We start from the raw sequence: 20,291 nt of genomic DNA on the forward strand, positions 1-20,291 counted from the left end.
AATCTGCTCATTTAATGTATGGTAATCGATCACCACCAGACTTTCAAAATACAAACTGCACACATTCAGCTCTATCAGATATAATGAGGCTGGTGTACTTGCTTTGAAAATGGCTGTATAATCCTGATATTAAGATGAGTATTTTAGGAGTCCAGTTATAGAATGAAATAGATCATGACTCCATGTGTATTCATTATCCACTCACTGAGCCTGAATAACAGCTGCAGCTTGTACTGAGCAGTGTGATGTCTCAGCAGAGAGGAGGGACACTGAAGATTTGTAAATCATAGTAATTGGGCAGAGACCGAGATAAACTTTCATATAGGATTGTACAGCCATGAATTCTAACAAGGCTTATCAGTAAATACCTTAAACCTGATATACAGTTCATATATAGATATAAACTTCATAAAAGTAGCGAAACTTTGCAAATATGTTACTTTTCTTATACGGATGTGAAGTTGTAGCCTGTATTATAGTCCACAGCTCACTATTCTGCTTGGAAATAATTGGAAAGCGTGTCGTCATACACCCATTTCAGTTTAGTTGGGTTTCTAGGAGGAAATCTGGGACCAGTCCAAGCATATAATGTGTATGGGGGCCTCCTGATTTTTTTTCTGACAAATGATGTCGGGAAACAAAAGAATCATACAGGTTGAATAACATCTCACAAATGTGCTATTCTCCAAGAGAACAAACCACTTACAGAGATATTGGACAGCAGCTTTCTCTTCTCTTTCCAGTCAAAGCACGTGTGCATGTGGTGCGCCCCCGTAGGGCTGTGGGGTACTCGGAGCCGGGTCCTTCGGTTCTCAAGGGGGATGTCACGGTGGCTGACCCGGTCCGTGGCCCTAGGGACATCTGTTGTAAATGGGGAAAGGTCTTTAAAGGGATGTTTGACGCCACCTGTGGTATTCCGTCAGGTTGACCGACGCTGCTTAGGGGTCCGCTGGGCTGATGTTGTGGCAGCTGGATGGTATACCTTCCCACAGGTGAAGTATGTCCCCAGGGCTTCCCAGTGTGTGGATGGTGGATGGTGTGAGGCGCAGTGAAGAACGAGGACACAAAGGTGCAGTCTCTTTACCTTTACTGAAGGTTCAGCATCCACAGTCCAGAGCACCAGATCACAGGGTAGGCAGAGTCCGGCCGGTCTGAAGGCAAATCCAGAGTCCCCTTATACAGGTGGAAATCAGTAGCCTTCCTCTAGCGCCTGAATGTTGTAGTACCTTACTGCTAAGCTTCTCATAAGGTCCTCACAACTGATGTTGGTGTTCTAGATGTTATGTCTTTCTCTCTGTCCCCCAGATGCATATGAACAACCCGTAAGACTGGTGGCTTGAGGCTTTTTACAGGAGCTCTAGGATACCCCGGCCTCCCATCGTTGCCACCGTGCCTCCTGGGTAAAAGTCGGGCAACTAATATTGAATTAGCTTTCCTGCAGGTCTCTGGAGCCAGGCTTGGAGATGATGACTCCCTCGTTGTTCCGGCTACCGGATCCTGCGCCTCAGAAAGGAGGCAGCCTTTTACAGGGCAGAAATCCTTCTGATTTCCTCTCCTTTTGCTATGACTTCGTTTCTCACTCTCTGCAATACTATTCTCCATCAATGTCTCTTTCTTAGGATGCTGCCGCACGTCGGGCCGACGCAGATCCGTGGCCTTCTGTCTAGGACTCTGACAGGAACCCACCCCTGTCAGGGACCCACTACCTGAGTGGGGCTCAGATAGCAGCTCACTGGGTGAAGCCCAGTTCGCTTCTGCCTAACTTCCTATCCAGACCACCAGTTTTACCTAATTGTGAAGTGTGCCCTACTAAATAGGAGCATAGCTCCCCCTGGTGGACTGGAGTGTGAAGTGTGGTGTGGGGTTTGTTATACCTGGTAAAGTGATCTCCTTTATTGCCATCAGACGTAACATCACTCCCCTGGTGGAAGAATGACATTACTGCAACGACCAGGACCCTGGGGCACTGCACATGCCTATGGGAGGGGGAGTCAAGAGAGATGGCTGTTGGCTAAACAAGCATTCGTCCGACAATTGGACATTACATATACTGTAGGACCTTTCACTACTTATTGCATGTTAAACAGGCTACCCTATTATAGAGGGGCTGAATATAATATAGTTATCATTTTTATATTTCTCCTTACCAGGAGAAAAGGAGTGCTGTGCTGTCATGTTATTACTTACAACGCTCTGGATCTATACAAACTACTCCCTACTGCAGCTCTCCTCTCCCAGCGTTATGTCATTACCACACAGCGCTCCTGTCCCATTGCTGCATCATGTCATTACCATGCAGCGCTCCTCTCCCATCACGGTAGAATCATAGAATGTGAGGGTTGGAAGGAACCTCCCAGGGTTATTGTATCAAACCCCCTGCTTTATGGAGGATGAACTAAACCATCTCAGACAGATGTCTGTCCAGCCTCTGAATAGACTTCTATTGAAGAAGAACTCGCCACTTCTCATGGAAGCCTGTTCCACTCATTGATCACCCTCACTGTCAAATTTTTTTTAAAATTTAATCAGCATCTTCTCTCTTTCAGTTTTATTCCATTGCATCTCATATTTCCATGTACAAATGAGAATAAGGATGATCCCTCTAAACTGCGATATCCCTTCGGATATTAGGAGACAGTAATGTAATTTCAACGCAGCTCTCCTCTCCCAGTGCTGTCATGCCATTTCAACGCAGCTCTCCTCTCCCAGTGATGTCATGCCATTACAACGCACTTCTCCTCTCCCAGTGCTTTCATGCCATTACAACGTAGCTCTCCTCTCCCAGTGCTGTCATGCCATTACAACGCAGCTCTCCTCTCCCAGTGCTGTCATGCCATTACAACGCAGCTCTCCTCTCCCAGTGCTGTCATGTCATTACAACACAGCTCTCCTCTTGTAGCTTTTCATTACAGAGGAGAGCTGCATTGAAATGACATGACAGTGCAGGGAAAGGAGATTACAGCTTAAGTAATTAATGAAGATGAAAAAGCCAATTCTGACTTTCTCTGCGTGCATTTGTTTTATTTTGTATTTTTTTCCCCTGTATGACGTTAAAGCTAGCATATTAGCCACCATATACTATAGAAGCCAATATCGCCACAACATAGTTGAGAAATAATTATACTACTTAGCTCTTTATTTTATGTATTTAATAGCCTTTGTCTCGATCTCTAGCCATGGTTATTTGATGAATGATCGATCTGTAGATGAATCTTGTGTAAGCCTAGATAGGTCCACCAGGGTCTTCTCCGACATTATCTTGATAGAATCAAGCTATCAGGTCGCTGGTCTTCCTCTTTCCCTTGTTCCTTCTATTAATCTGACCATGATGTCCTTCTCCAGTGATTGCTCTCTTCATATGATATGTCCAAAGTTGGCAAGTCGTAGCTTGGTGATCCTTGTTTCGAGAGACATATCTGACTTGATTTGTTCCACAATTAATTTGTTTGTTCTTCTTGCCATACATGGTATTGATAACATCCTTCGCCAGAACCACATTAACGAAGGTGACGATTCTTCTGTCTCGTTTCTTTATCGTCCAACTCTTTATACAGACTCTTTATCATGATGCAGCCAGTTTAACATGTAAAAAGTGGTGAAAGGTCTTCTTTGGCTTACCATACACATTAGATAGCTGCCAGCCAACTTGCTTCCTTTACTGGCTCCGAAATATACATGCACGCTCCCCCAATCATGCATTTGTTTTTGGGTAGTTAAAATTCTACTTCTTGATCATTATTCTTTCCAGCATCTCACATATGGGGAAAAGTTGGAATGACCCTACAAACATTAGATGGTTGGTACTGCCACTGAAATCTGCTTGTTCAGTCTATATAAGGTCCCAAGATGGTGATTTCCAGAGTAAGTGACACTGAACCTGCAAGAAACACTTTAAAATTGTAGCTCTGAAGCCTGCAGAATAATGAATCAGCTTAAGACTATGTGCACACTATGTGCTGCAGATTTTTCTGCACCAAAATCCAGTGTGTTGGAATGAAAAACGCTGCATAAAATATGTACATATTTTATGTTTGTTTTTTCCTATTTTATCCTATTTGAATGAATGAAAACCACTGAAAGAATTAACAGGCTGCAGATGTGAAAAAAGATGCTTTGGTTTACATCTGCAAGGAAAAAATAACCCTAGAGTGTGCATGAGATTTCAGAAAATCTCTTTGAAGTTATTGTAAGGTCTAGCATTTTTATTCTTGGAAATTATGCAGAAAAAAAACAGGTGTGAACAAAGCCTTAAACTATAATACATGCTGTAACACAGGAACAGTTCAGTGTACTTATAAGGGATGTACACACGTTAAGAATTTAGCGTAGAAATTTCTGCATCTCTTGGCATGAAAATGCTGCGTAAAATAGAAGTATTTTAAGGCTAGTTTCTCACTAGCGTTCGGCAGGGCTGCGGATGGCATCCTTCTTCCTCTGTTAAGCCTCGTCCGCTGCCGCGCCTCTTCTTTCAGCTCCGCCTGAATGCGTCCTGCGTACCTATCTTTAATATTGGGTACGCAGGCGATGCAGATGTATGGATGCCTCCACATGCATCGTATTGACGATGCGCCGACCGCAACAAAATGCAACATGTTGCGTTCGACGCAGCTCAGAGCACCGTCAAAATGATAATCCGCATACATCCGCATACCCAATGTTAAAGATAGGATACGCAGGACGCATGCAGACGTAGGTGGAGCTGAAGGAAGAGGTGTGGCAGTGGGCGGGGCTTAACGTAGGAAAAAAGCTGCCGTCCGCAGCCCTGCTGAACGCTAGTGTGAAACCAGCCTAATATGCGCTTTTTCTGCACATTTGCTGAAAATTTACATGCAGAAGATTTAAATCTGCAAATCAAAAATAAGCAAAGTGTGCATGTGGCTTCAGGATTTTCATTCACTTTGTTGGCATTAGGAAACACTTCAGGTTTTGTGATGAATCTGCAACGAAAAAAACGCAACAAATTTGCAACGTGTGCACAAGCCCTACAGTTGTTGCAATGACATATACCTACAATAATGCTTCTTCCTGGCTGTTTGGTCCAGGGCTCCACATTGTCACATCATTTTACTCTCGAGCAGATGGAATGGAAATCAATCCTGGAGTGAGTATCGACGGTCTGTCACACCGCGCTCTGTCTAATTAAGTGCAAACACTGTATGAGGTATCAAAGTCCAAGCGTCTGACAGAAGCGAGACATAAAAGCCTACGTGCACCCCACCTCTTTTATACCACGCTTGTCTTGTACAACTATCTTCTTTCTTTTTGACTTTTATAATACCTTCCCTCCAATTAGGCACACACCTACAGTCAGCCATTTCCCATATGGTTCCTTATCCTCGTCGAAGGTTAGGTCACTCAGATACTTAACTTGATGGACAACTTCTGAGCGCAGATGATATAAAAAAACACAGGTACACCGCTCCTTAAATGGGTTATCTGGGATTAGAAAAATAGGATCTACATTTATTTTTGAGTGCCACTCTTGTCCACATCGGATATTACAGCTCAGGTGTGTACACAGCTATCTGGTGACCCGGGACCAGGGGCTCCTTCCCTGTCCCTAATACTACGGGCGCCCTAGCTTGCCCTGCTCCCCGAGATACTTCAGATGGCAAAGATGCCTGGGCATCCGACCTTACCTTATCTCCTAAGTTAGCCCTCCGTCTGTTCTTTTCCCCCACCCATTGAAGATGAGGCGCTGCTGTGCACCATAGTACACCAACCCGGCAAACAAGGCAACATAGACAAGGGTTAACAGAAAACTGTAGGCATACAAAATATTCACTCACATATAACAGAGGAATGCATCAGGGGTGGAGGACGGGGTAAAAAACAAAATAGAGAAGGATAGGGAATTACCACACTTACAAAGCAAGCAACAGTCACTAATAACTCCTTCAACTCTCCTCATTTGTCTTCCTCTCCCACCATTAGCCATGCAGCAAATGATAGCTCTGTCAAGGATTAGTAACAGAGCCCAGATTATACAGGGGAAAGGAGTAGCTAACCGAGCTCAGCTGTGAGCACACGGATTTCCAATATGGTCGATTAACCCCTGTTCTGCCAGAAGAAATAAACACTTAAAATGTAGAAGTGCTTCTTCTAAGCGCCGGAGTAGGAGCAATCAGACGCTGCGGTCTTCTGGCTCCACACTGTCGCGGTAACCCCGTGACAATGTAACTGGGGCTAAGCCACCAGCCTGGACCTTTTGACGCAAAATTTTCATCACCATAAAAGTTCTCCTATTTGCTGCTAATCCTGAATAAATATGAATATTGGTTTAGTTAACAGAATAATGTCCAAGTGAATATTCATATGTTATAGCAAAGTCTACTGTGCTATTCCATATACAATGCTCAAAAAAATAAAGGGAACACTAAAATACCACATCCTAGATATCACTGAATGAAATATTTCAATTACAAATCTTTATTCATTACATAGTGGAATGCATTGAGAACAATAAAACATAAAAATGATCAATGTAAATCAAAATTAATATTCCATGGAGGTCTGGATTTGGAATAATACTTAAAATCAAAGTGGAAAATAAAATTACAGGCTGATCCAACTTCAGTGGAAATGCCTCAAGACAAAGAAATTATGCTCAATAGTCAATAGTGTGTGTGACCTTCACGTATGACCTCCCTAAAATGCCTGGACATGGTCTTGATGAGGCCGAGGATCTTCTCCTGAGGGATCTCTTCCCAGACCTGCACTAAAGCATCAGTCAACTCCTGTCTGTGGTGCAGCGAGACATGATGTCCCAGATGTGCTCGTTTGGATTCGGGTCTGGGGAACAGGAAGGCCAGTCCATAGCATCAATGCCTACATCATGTATACTAGGATGGGGGACATGTATTCCGGGAAGGGGCTTAGGATGAGGGACATGAATACCAGGATGGGGAACACATATACCAGAAAGGGGTCCAGGATAGTGGACATATATGGGTGAGTGGGATGCCACACGTATGTTCTTATAGGATTTACAATGCTAAAGGGTCCAAAAATATGACCGACATGCGTGGGGGACCAGGTCCAGGTCCAAATTTTGCACCAGGGCCCATTGGACTCTACTTGCTATATTGTATGGGAGAGATAGCTTTCTGCTAATGTGTATGAGGGGCTTTACACATATGACAACGCTTGTTAAGTGTCAAACAATGACATGGAGAGAAGAGCTACTGAAATCGTTATCTCTGATGCATGGAGCATAGTAAGTCAGTTTTCTTCCTTCTGGAAGACGAGCAAATTTGCATCCATTATAAATTAGATATGTTCCCAATCAATAAATAATGGTAAATATGTAACTGCAGTCTATGAGGTTTCCGTAATGCCGTAATGATGACTCTTATACAGACTAGTGTGCCACACCTCACTATATCTTCACAAATGCTCTTTCGGAATACATCAAGTCACTGGGGCTGTAAGGAAAAGTCTGGCATGTGGCACATACGTCAAACATAATGACATTTTTATGCCATTTATTTTTCATCCAGATGAACTTTTAGACATTTTTCTTCCACCATCATTGAAATTTATCTTTCAAGTCACTCATTGAATTCTCTAGGTCACTCTCAGCGATTATGACCCCCTTTGCAACTAGCACTCGTTTCTGGCCACTCTTGTGAAATAAGAAGAGATATATGTTCCCGGCAGACTCATTTCAGGTCATTTTCAGGGGAGAGGAAAGACTTAAAAGGAATGTGCGCCCTAGGTGGTTACTCATTAACTCAGCCCCTCTCCGATAGCTTATCAATGGCTCCACACTCAGATCCACGCAGCACCCGCCCTACAGCCAAGTCTTGGTAAATATTTAATGGCAGTAAAGGTGTTTTACCTGTTATCACACAGATATGCCCGAGAACTTTTTTTTTCTTTCTTTTTTTTAAAGCAGCTTTATCTCTCCTCTCTCCTTTTGTACCTGTTACTAAAAGATCCCAACTGCAAACCCAACTGTGGCAGTGTTTCCCCTTTGGTTTCCATATCTAGTCGGTGACATATGAGACACGGTAGGGAATGTATACCTTCTACACAGGGAGGAACGAGTAAGTCAAATCTCAATTCAGAAATACAAAAAATCAAACGTTCAACTCAAAGCAATAAATAAGAAGAAAAGATTAAAGGTGGTTGTGGAGGCGGTTCATTGGTACTCACACCAAATGGAGAGAGGATGTAACAAGTAAAGGAGAGATGAGTGTGGTGGGTTCCAGGCGCTACCAAAGGCTAATCAAGGTGGAAAGTATAAAAAAAATCCAACTTATTTTAACCCTTTTTGGAGTAGAACCTACTTTTGGTTCTACCCCGAAATGCATTGCAATAAATTGTAAGTTTTTTTTTTATTTTTAGAAATCTAGCTTGGATTATCCTTTGTCAGCTGGAGTGCCCAGGATCCACCGCACTCCTCTCTCCTTTACTTGTTGTGTCCTCTCTCCATTTGGTGTGAGTACAGTGGCCGAAGCAGCAGCCACAATTTGATTATACATCAATCTTTAAGTAGTTGTGCAGCGCACAACCTGATCAGGTGAGTGACCAACCTTCCAGCTCACCCTCACATGGTGCCCACTGTGTTACACAAAGATCTCTTCTTGTTTTTTTATCCCTATATTTGACATGGTGAGAACATAATGATTAACAGGAATTTTCTTCCATTACACTAGATCGCAGGGTCATAATTAACCTATTTATTTGTTATTATCCTCAATGGACACAATTCTCCCCAAAGGCATTAATAAGACAACTATAGCATCTCTACAATATGAGCTCCTCACCAAACAGCTCCCCATATCTCACCTGTACCCCTGTGGATGTGTTATTTCAAGACCATTGATAACTGTGGGTCTTTTAAAGTTTCAAGCCAACTAAAGTTGACCGTACAAGTTAAATAAGTGTTGGTTGGACATGTCGATTTCGGCTTGACTGGTTGACCTTCTAATGTGGAAGAAGGCCTCCTGCCACTCCTGTGACTCTCCAGTAACAGCAGATTTTGGGGTGGGTTGGAGATAAGAATAGGGCTGTTGGGTTTCAAAATGCCGATCCTTTTGTTTTCAGAGGAGATAAGCTACTAGGTGTCTGCTTCATTCTTCTCTTCCCATCATATTTTGGGGAGGTTGGTCTAGAAAACAGCATTTAGCCGACAACTGTCTAATGCGTATGGATACGTATATCAGCTGAATCGCCAATTCGGAGTGAGTTTATGCTAATCTACAGTAATTTGTATGGTGGTCTCATAACTCTCCCCCAATCTGACAGCTGAACAATATTGGATGAGAATTGAGTAGTTAGACACCAACATATAATCCTTTTCTCCACATCCACACAGGAGAAATGCTGTCATAAAGAGATTTATTGGATGCTTAGTCCCTTCTCCCCAATGATAATAAATGCACACTTGACCTGTTTTGTTTTGCTTTTTTTTTGGGGGGGGGAACAGGTCATCAAGTATGTGAATACTGACTGTATTGTGTTATTACCGGGACAATGACTACTGGTCTCCCTACAATTGACCGCTAATTGCTCCATTGACCACACTGATTGTGCCTCTAGGAACTTAAGACCAAACGCTTCACTGACCGGCAGGTAGAAGAAAACTGAGTTTACCACCAACTGCAAGAGACAATAAGCTACATTTTTCCTTAGGAAATGGATGAAGTAATGAACCTATGAAATCTGGAACATTCATGATAGGTTTAGAGGTTGCATGGTGGCTCTCAGGTTTGCAGCTGTAAACCAACCACCATTAAAAACAAGGAGAAAATATGCTTCATATCACTCGGGAGGCTCCACGGGTCTGTGCCTAGTACAAGACAGTTCATTTCACTGTGTTCCGGTTATGTTATAGCAGGAAGCAGGTGGAACTGTGACGCTTTCTCCACATAGTGACATTCTGGCTGGAACCCGCTCTTACCAACTGATTACAAGCCTTCTCTTATCTCTAGGCCTGGAAGTGAGTGGATTAACTCTTTATTTTCCGTCTGTGCAAATTGCACAATCCAAAGAATGCAATTTTACTGAATGAGATGCACCTACGAAGTAAGGCGGGGTAAAGACTGGACAAGAAATAAACTCCACAGGGTATATTTGAGAGAAAAAAAGGAATCTTCAAAGAACAGTATTATGTTTATATAGGACATGAAATATTCTTCATTACAACATCTGAGGATGATCATTAAAAATAGAGGACTGGTGTAGATACTCAGGACCCTGATACTCAATGAATAGAGACTCTTAGGCCCCAATTCATCAAGGCTGGCATTTTGATAAAGAAAACAGAGGGGAAAGGTGTGTCTCTTGATGAAATTGGCACATCTTTCATCTGCCATGTACCATCGCAAGGACAGGCTTGAATTTTGGTCATAGTTTATGCCACTTTTGTGATGTAAATTAGGTTAGCTGTAAGGGGGCATGGTTGAAAAAGTTTACCCATTTGAGTTCTTGTAGATATTGACTGTTCACACCACTCATGGGGAAAGTAGATGGGGACAACTTGGGCTGGGTGCTTCCAGTTACTGTCCCATATGGAAGATCAATGCAGAAAATAGACATCTGATGAGGGTGATGACATCTTCAAGGACATCTGATGAAGGTGATGACATCTACAAGGACATCTGATGAGGGTGAGGACATCTACAAGGACATCTGATGAGGGTGAGCTGGATTACTTTCCTCCTGTCCCATATGGGAGCTGCAGGCTCTGGCTTTTTCTCCTCTCTACCTTTGTGTTTTGTATGGATACATAAAAGCTTCTGTCCCATTACACAAAAACAATTGTATCAAATAATTACAATATAGTATTAAACACTACAGAAAGACTAACTATGCAGAGGAAGTGGAACTGCACCTGGTGATAGATCTAAATCCACCAACAGGATAAACCAGAATGTCAGGTTAGAGTTATATAGAAAATGAGATATATACTCATTCACAGTGTTATGAGTAATAAAAAAAGACTATTGAGAAGTCCCTGCCCGATTCTTCCCATAGGTGCAGCTAGTTGAACTCTCCATGACCCGTCTGCCACATGCAGTGGTTTCTCATTTTGGATGAATGCCCGTCCTCAGTGTTTTTACTCTATTCTTTTAGTTTACATTAAGGCCTGAGTAGACATCACAGGCAGGACATCAGTGGCCACTTGCCCCCCCACCTTCTCCGAACGATCACTGAAACGTACAAACCCAACTCTTTAAAAAGTTGCACAGCTGTGTCAAATGTAAAGAGAACAAGAATGCAATGATTCGGAAGTTTCTTATAGCCACATTCTATTTTCATTCCACCATTTTATCAATTTTCTGTTCCCTTTTTTTATCCCCGGTAACTATGAAACCAGTAGTGTGCAAGGTGACCACAGCGGCCATTGACTGACTGCAGCAGTCACAGGCTGTAAGTAAAGGCCGGTGCTCCATCAGAGCTGTAGTCAGGATTTTATTATGTTTTACATTTGCTGTTTTTTTGGTTGTTCTTTTTAGAAACTGGACAATTTCTTTAATCCCTACAGAGAAAATAAAATATTGACTCCCGATATTTTTTCACATTATCCCAAAATACAGTATTTGATACTTCCAAGCTGTACGGATTCTACCAGTCTACTAATACCAATACGGAGGTCCCATTTTCTTTAGCAAGGCTATGACTCCCACCATAGGTAATCATCTGATGTGCACGTCACATGTCAAATGATGACATTGTAAACCTCCTTTAAGTTCTTGTTGAGAACATCCCAAACCTTCTGTCACTGAATAATGCAAACCCTAAAAAGCTGTAACCATTCTGTACAACTAGTAAAAGTACGAGAGCTCCAGATCTGAACAAGCCAACAAAAATGACAAGAATGCAATGACCTAGTCTTCCTATAAAAGCACGTAAATGTGAGAGTGCACTGATCGGGACATGGTGGGTGGACAGTTTATTATGACTGCCCTTTGTTTGCTATATGACACATGACAGATACATGAGGAAGATAGGAACATTACATGCTTCTGGTGCTGAAGAACCTGGAGACATCCCAAGTACACCTAACACCAGGGGCAGCCGCACAGGGGCCCAAGAGGTATACCCCGAAGAAGGTGCAATTGTGCATAAATATGAGCTATTGGACTGCAAAGGGCCTCTATATTGTTCTTGCACAGGGGCCCTCTTCTGTCTATGTCACTATCATTTATAACCCAGAAGACTGCAATATCTCTGACTAAGGTAAGCATTAGATGGCATTCATCTGAAAGACAACGATTCCTCCAGACTCGATGGGGAGAGGGGAATACACCTGCCTGACGCCTCTGGCAGTGGCTTATCTTTTATAGAAATTCAGCTTCATCTCCTGACATCTGCCACCAGGGACCAGAACAGGATCAACTGATTCTACCAAAATATTGCTTTACGCCAGAAGCATCTTGGCCACGGCTATCCACTATACATTACATATAACTGAATGGAATCCGCTATATTCATACCTGTAATATATGTGTAGGTTCTGGATTTCTTCTTCCAGCTTTTTATAGTCCTCAATCAATCTGTCCTGATTATGTTGAAGAAAAGTTACTGGAGCCTGCAGATAGGAAGGAGACTGTAACATCAGTAAGCTGTCTGAAGGTTGCGACAGATAAAGCTGTCACCAGCTTTCACATTATAAACTGCATGCATTCGTAAATCGATCTCTCAGACCTGATGAGGCTGATGTATTGACTTTGAAAATCCATGTCAGAATGACTGTGTGAGCCTGATATTAAAATGAGGGCTTAATGTTCAGCTAAAGAGTGGGAGAGCTGATGAGCTGACTGCTGCAGCTTGTACTGAGCAGTGCGAGATTTCAGCAACAGCAGGGAGGAGGGAGTCTGAGGAGCTGGCAATCAGGCTAGGTGGGTTAATAGTGGGTATAAACGTTCATAAAATTATTATACATCCATGGATTGTCAGTAGATACAGCATCCTTACCAGGTCTAAGAAATCTATTTGCCAACATGAATTTTTCAAAGTAAGTACACAAGCCTCATCCAGTCTAAAGCCATTCGTAATGGAGTTTATCTCTTGGCATTCCTGCCTACAGAACAGTCTGCACAAACTACTGATCACTGAAGACTTTAGAGTCGTACCCAGCCAATTACTTCTCTTAAGGTGCCACAAATATGTCAGATGAAAGATTCTTCAGCTGATCCTTCTGCCTGCAGCTCTCTCCCAACCCCTCAATATACAGGAGAGCTCCATGCTGGATACAGTATGTTCTTAATGAGAGAGATGCTACAAGACTCCTCTTGGGGGGGCTTATCTCTTAAACAAGCACTTCCATCAAAGATTTAATCTGTTAATATATTGCAGCCATCATATTATACAGCACTGTGCACTTACAATTGCTCATTTTGCCTTTCTACCCAGCTAATTCCTCTCTTTGCTCTATGTAGAAACAGGAAATCTCTTTTCCCTGTGTGAGTCATCCCCCTTTTCCCCTGCTGACCCAGCTGCTCTGCTCCTCCCCCTGTCAGTGACTTTTGCAGTGATGACTCATGCAGGGAAAGGAGACTTCCCATTTGTACATAGGGCTTAAAAGGAGTCAGCTAGCCTTGTTTTAATCATATGATGTCATAGACCTAATGGAAAAGAGAAAAATTAACTGGGTTGAAAGGCAAAATGAGTATAAAAGGCACAAACATTTTTTTTTTAAAGCAGAGAAGAAATATCCGGTGCGCTCCCAGGCAATGGGTTTCAGACCTTCATGGTGCTTTGTCAAGTCTCAAGAGGCTTAACAAAGGATCATGCAGGTGTGAAACATGTTGCCTGGGAGCGCAGCGGATATTTCTTCTCTGCTTTTTTTTACATTTTTGTGCTGTTGTGTTCAAACATTTTTTGTGTCTTTTCTACTACAGGATCAATAAAGCAATATTTTTTATAAGATGATGTGAGTACCGGCTATAGTTTGGACTATTGTGATTACTGGAGCATTTTGCCGTGCACTTAGACAGGTGAGTGATAGAAAATGGGAAAAAAAAGCAATTTCCATAAGGCACCGTAGAAGCGCAAGGAAGCGCGAAACGGCCGTCGTCCAATTTTTTCCTCCTGTTCTACACCCCCCTGCTGAACATGTTTTATATCGTCACAATAAAGATTGGATTTTAGAAACGGTGAGTGCCACCCTTTTTCTCTTTAGTATATGGATTTATGCAATTGCTTACAGGGTTTGGCAGCCATGAATCCAAAAGGGCCGTGTATTTGACGTGGTAATCACACACAGTGGATATTTGGGCTCAGGTGTTGCAGCGGTGCAGGATCCTTTCCTCTATAGTATTGATTCCATAAGTAAACCCTTCTAGGCGCTGTAAGGCAGTGACCGGGGTCATATGTGAGGGACGCCATGTATCCCCCAGGATGTGCAAAGAAGCATATTGAGGCCACTGGAGTGCCTACAGCAGGATGCCTCTGAGTCACAAGGCAAAATAAAAGCAAGCGTGGACCTGGTCAAGCTATTTGGCCAAGGCATTGTTCAGGAAAACCCGTTATGGGCTTTTACTTTTTAAACGGATTACAGGAAGGTAGCGGTGCGGTCAGTTTCCTCCAGGCCGGGTCTTGCAAGTGGCCCATGGCCACAGATTCCAGTTTAAAAAAACAAAACAAAACCCTGCAGCAAGGGTTTGGGTGTGTCATAGTAGAGTTGGCAGCAAGAAGCAGATGGCTCTGCAGAAGCTCAGCCAGTGTGAGGGAACGCAGAGCAAACTCCTGGCACCCCGCAGTGTGATACGGTGGTGCAGTCGCCCTCGGCTACTGGACGCACTTATGAACGGTCTTGTTTCCCGGCTGCGATCCGGAGGATACCGTGTGCTGTGCACAGTGTGAGTTTGGACATTAAACACGTTTTGCTGTGAACTTGCCCTGTTGTCACTGTCTGTCACACTACGCTACAGCGCTAACAACAAAAGGTTTTTTCTCCCCAAACTGTTTTTGTTTTTCTATTGTTCAGCTAATTGTAAATTCTGTGATGAATAGCACTGTAACCCCTGCACCCAGCACACAGATCCCTACATACTGTTAACATATTCAAAAAAATTTATTTATCCAATGCATCGAATAAAAAAAGATGAAGTCACTTTGTAAATAATCTTGATTAGAAATTTCCTTCTATGAACAGCTCCTATGCAGGCTTATGCGTCTCCATGGGTCACAAACTTAAAGAGTATAAACATAAGGATGAATGACCTCGAGGAGATCAAAACATCCAACACCGCGGAGACACCATCACGTGTTTCTCAATGCAGTGATCCAGAACACTGCTCCCATCCCTTATGGGAAATATGCAAATGCATGTAGAAAGCCGCTGAGACATCATCACGTGTTTCTTAACGCAAGCAATAAATAGCCAGGTCTTTCACCGGGAAGGAACAACCACGGGAAGGGCAGCATCCAAAAAGGAAAACCACCTATGCCAAAACATGATATCCATCCACAGACAGCTGTTTCGGGGTATTTGCCCCTCATCAGTGTGGAGTAGGAAACTGGCTATTAGGAGCAGTGCCTAGTAAAAGGACTATACACATAAGGATGAATGACCTCGGGGAGACCAAAACACCCAACACCGCGGAGACACCATCACGTGTTTCTCAACGCAGTGATCCAGAACACTGCTCCCATCCCTTATGGGAAATATGCAAATGCATGTAGAAAGCCGCGGAGACATCATCACGTGTTTCTTAACGCAAGCAATAAATAGCCAGGTCTTTCACCGGGAAGGAACAACCACGGGAAGGGCAGCATCCAAAAAGGAAAACCACCTATGCCAAAACATGATATCCATCCACAGACAGCTGTTTCGGGGTATTTGCCCCTCATCAGTGTGGAGTAGGAAACTGGCTATTAGGAGCAGTGCCTAGTAAAAGGACTATACACATAAGGATGAATGACCTCGGGGGGATCAAAACACCCAACACCGCGGAGACACCATCACGTGTTTCTCAACGCAGTGATCCAGAACACTGCTCCCATCCCTTATGGGAAATATGCAAATGCATGTAGAAAAGCCACGGAGACACCATCACGTGTTTCTCAACGCAAACAAATAGCCAGGTCTTTCACCGGGAAGAAACTTAAAGAGAACCTGACACCATGAAAATGCAGTCCAATCTGAAGGCAGCATGTTATAAAGCAAGGGGGGCTGAACAGATTGATATATAGTTTATGAGAAGTGTCAGTATAACCTGTGTTTTAACCATTTAATCCTGTGTTCTTTCTTGGATTATTGGTCAAGTGGGCAGTCCTATCAGTGACTGATAGCTTTCATTGTATAAGTGTGCATACAGATGTACCTGTCAATCACTGATAGCACCTCCCACCAACCACATGCTGCAGAGTATCACTTTTGCATTGTGTGTTTGGAGCAGCATTTTCTTTCTTAAAACACTGATTTCATTCCTCGTCATTCCTTCTGGTAATGTACAAATTGAGCATTACTATATTCTCTTGTCAATAGTGTATGTCACTACACAGTCAGTGTTCAATAATTAAAGGGGTTCTTCCCTTAAAGGGAACCTGTCACCTGAATTTGGCGGGACTGGTTTTGGGTCATATGGGCGGAGTTTTCGGGTGTTTGATTCACCCTTTCCTTACCCGCTGGCTGCATGCTGGCCGAAATATTGGATTGAAGTTCAGTCTCTGTCCTCCGTAGTACACACCTGCGCAAGGCAATCTTGCCTGGCGCAGGTGTGTACTACGGAAGACAGAGAATGAACTTCAATCCAATATTGCAGCCAGCATGCAGCCAGCGGGTAAGGAAAGGGTGAATCAAACACCCGAAAACTCCGCCCATATGACCCAAAACCAGTCCCGCCAAATTCAGGTGACAGGTTCCCTTTAACGCAGCCATCACTTACCTTTCCAGGGGCCAGCACTGTGTCTCTGCCGCTGGTCAACAGTGCTGCAGCCAATCACTGGGTTTATCGCTAGGCATCATAGCCCGCTGCTCTGGTGATTGGCTGCAGCGCTGTTGACTGAAACAATCAGCAGAGTGCTGGAGACACAGCACTGGATACGGAGAGGGTGAGCATCAGCTGTTTCAATTATTTTTAAAGCAGGGATTTTGATGCAAAATGATGAAAAAGGGAAAGCAGTCAGTATTCGGGTGCTAACCATTCAGGGCACAGCTACAGAATATGCCATAAACGTCTGGAAGATGCAAGTCTCATCTCTTGGACCCACACCCGTCTCAAGAATAAAGCTTTGTTTTGCATTTTGCACCGCTGTGAATGGAGACATGGTTGGTTTTCTCCATTCATAGGGGTTCCAAAAAAAAGCAAAGTAATATTGTTACAAATATTTTGTAGAATGTGTTTTAGTTGTAAGCAATGCTTAGAAGTGCAGAATCTAGTAAATCAAAGTCTTAAAAACTGCGAGTTCTAGAGTCTGAATCAGTCTGTGACCTACTGCCTGTGTAAACTGAGCAGAAAGCTACGAGAAAATGTGTCTTTTGATATTATTATACTCTGACATTCTGTATAGGACTCGCACACTTGCCGCTTGCACCGGATTTCTCTGCCAAGTTAGCAGACTGTTTGAAAGAACGAAAATCACATCCTGTTAAGCCCAAACAGCAAACACTCTCCATATGTCAAAATGAAGATCTCCAACTGGGAGAAAAGCCAAAGCGAGTCCCCCCTCCTCGCCAACCTTTATGGTTTATAGTGCAGTCTACTGGTAGGATGCCTTACGCCGCCATCCCTGCCTCCGTCCCAGACACCTGCTGGCTCGTAGCTCCCTGCCAATAAAATAATAAAATGCATACACCTAACAGAACTGTGGAATGATGCAACTGCTGTTAAGAGGGAAGGGTTGGGTTACCTGCGAAACTTACAAAGCGGGGAAGGGACTGTGTGTTCATGAGTCTCTGCCAACTGAAACGGTACTGAAGCAAAGGGTAATTATCAGGATTTGGCTTAGTGAAAGTTTACTCCTTAAAGGTCTTGGAAATATCCGTACAACTCCCTAGACCCGGAATACTCTTAAAGAGAATTTTTCACCAGAAACAAACACTTTCATTGAGTGCATCTATAAAACTAATTAGATCGGCGAATTGTACCCAGTAGAAAATGGGTCCCCAAACTGTGCCTGAGCCCATGATGTGTGGTTCATGACTGTCTGTCAGGTTGATGCATTAGCACCAGTTCTAGCAAAGAGCTATGCAGAGAACATTTCCAGATGGTGACTTCTGTGAGTAGCCTTGCACCGAAGAGCAGATCTGGTTGCACATATACTGGTTTTGGAGGTTTAGAGATTATTTAAGCATGGTAAACAGGAGACAGGATGATATTACTTATAAGAAGAGGTGTTTGATGCTGGATGTGGAGGTGTGACGGGAGTGCTTGATGCACGAATAGTGAATGAGGGTACGGTGGGAACCCCTTGATATTGGCCTACTGCCTTGGTGTGATTTTAGTGGAAAAGCTTTGGTTGTCATTATACCAGTAACAGGGGATCTGGGTGTCACTAGTTTGAGGGTGCAGGAGCTAAATGTGGCTTGCGACCCTCTCTCAGAGGTGAATGTGGCTCGCAACTCTCTCTCAGAGCTGAATGTGGCTCGAGAACCTCTCTCAGAGCTGGATGTTGCTCGCACCTTCTCTCAGAGCTGAATGTGGCTCGCGACCCTCTCTCAGAGCTGAATGTGGCTCGCGAACCTCTCTCAGAGCTGGATGTTGCTCGCACCTTCTCTCAGAGCTGGATGTGGCTCGCAACCCTCTCTCAGAGCTGAACGTAGGTTCCCATGTAGGATTGCAAAAAGGTTCTTGCCCGGTGTTCAGTCCGGTTTTCCATGGCAGTCGGTGCAAGCCAATCTTCACTTCTGTGACTGGAATCCAGGGAACCTCTTGCACTTACTGGTCCACAAGACGTCATGACATAAGTTGCATTGTCTACTAAGTGCAAGAGGTACCAAGGATGCTTGGCTGAGGATGACAGCCACGGGAGTGAAGACTGCCATGGTCCGACTGCCTGGAAGGACAGGACTGGATCCTGGACCAGGTCAGCACAAATATTTATTGTTCACCTCTATTCCCATGTTAAAAATAAATGTATCTAACATATAATGCAATTTGTTGGCCACAGGTTCCCAATTAAAAATAACACATATTGGATTGCATACATATTTTTACTCGACTACCTGATGTATAGAGCCTATGTATGCCATCCTTTGGCCACCTATCACTCCTGGGCTCCCATGTGTCAAAAATGAGTTGAATACATTTTTTTTACAGGATTTCATAACCTATATATATCAGATCCATGAGTTAGCCGTCAACTAAAGGTTCCCATGTTTTGTTTTTTTTAAAGTTTACCAAGTGTTATACATTTTTATAATGGATGTCATGGGAATGTAACAGATATGTACACTGAGAAACTGTAGCTATGAACAAAATTCAGGAAAAAATACGGATGTAATGAAAAAAGAAACACATTCTAAGTAAAATGCAGATGTAGTAATTTACGCTGAATTCATTAAATATTAATATTATATTATAGCCATAAAAAAGTAAAAAAATAAATAAAAGGGATCTAAAAAAGTCTTCAATACTGTGAACTTACTAAGTTTTATTGTCCCTAAATATAGTCTGGATGGATACTTCTAAAATTCCATGGCCAACTCTATGTTGTGACCGCAGTAACCAGCATTTGACTGAAAAGTTTGCAACTATAGCCCTATCTCTATTAGCTAAGGGACAGATCTGACTGGAGGGCAATCACAGGACTCTACAAATGAGCATTTGTTCTGCATTTTACATATCATCATTATAAAGGCTCCAATTAGAAAGACTTCCTACAAGTAGATAGGTCCCAATTAGTTATTGCATTTGCTTTTATTTTTGTCTATCCTTTAGTTTTTTTTCGCTTATTTTTCATTTGTACCTTATTATTCTTTTATTTTATGCGTTTTTTAAAGTCTATTTTATATCCGTTTGTATGTATTTGTTTTATTCATGTTCAACATTGTGGGCAGATTTTAGGGTTTCTAATATTTTTGGCCAATTAATCAATAGTGACTTTTCAAAAAGTTGCAAAATGTTTGCACCAATGGAGGTATTCCACTCTCTCTTGAAGAGTAATTTCATATATGTCTAAAATTTAGGCAAAACTTTTGTATCATTTTAGCGGAACGTGACTTTTTTAGCTAAACTGTTGCATAAGGTTCAAAACAAAAATACATCTGGGCGGCATGGTGGAGCAGTGGTTAGCACAGCAGCCTTGCAGCGCTGGAGTCCTGGGTTCAAACCCCACCAAGGACAACATCTGCAAAGAGTTTGTATGTTCTCTCCGTGTTTGTGTGGGTTTCC

The 20,291-nt window shown here is 42.9% G+C and overlaps 1 protein-coding gene across 5 annotated transcripts in view; it reads right to left on the reverse strand.

Moving 5' to 3' along the window:
- MIPOL1 (mirror-image polydactyly 1) overlaps positions 1-20,291 on the reverse strand; it is a 516,895-nt gene that overhangs the window by 52,922 nt on the left and 443,682 nt on the right. For all 5 annotated transcript variants that reach the window (XM_069731947.1, XM_069731922.1, XM_069731940.1 and 2 more), the window contains one exon: positions 12,447-12,541. In XM_069731947.1, the coding sequence (XP_069588048.1) occupies positions 12,447-12,541 (95 nt within the window). The remainder of the gene's footprint in view (positions 1-12,446; positions 12,542-20,291) is intronic.

Source organism: Ranitomeya imitator, chromosome 1, assembly GCF_032444005.1.
Source record: "Ranitomeya imitator isolate aRanImi1 chromosome 1, aRanImi1.pri, whole genome shotgun sequence".
Taxonomy (NCBI): domain Eukaryota; kingdom Metazoa; phylum Chordata; class Amphibia; order Anura; family Dendrobatidae; genus Ranitomeya; species Ranitomeya imitator.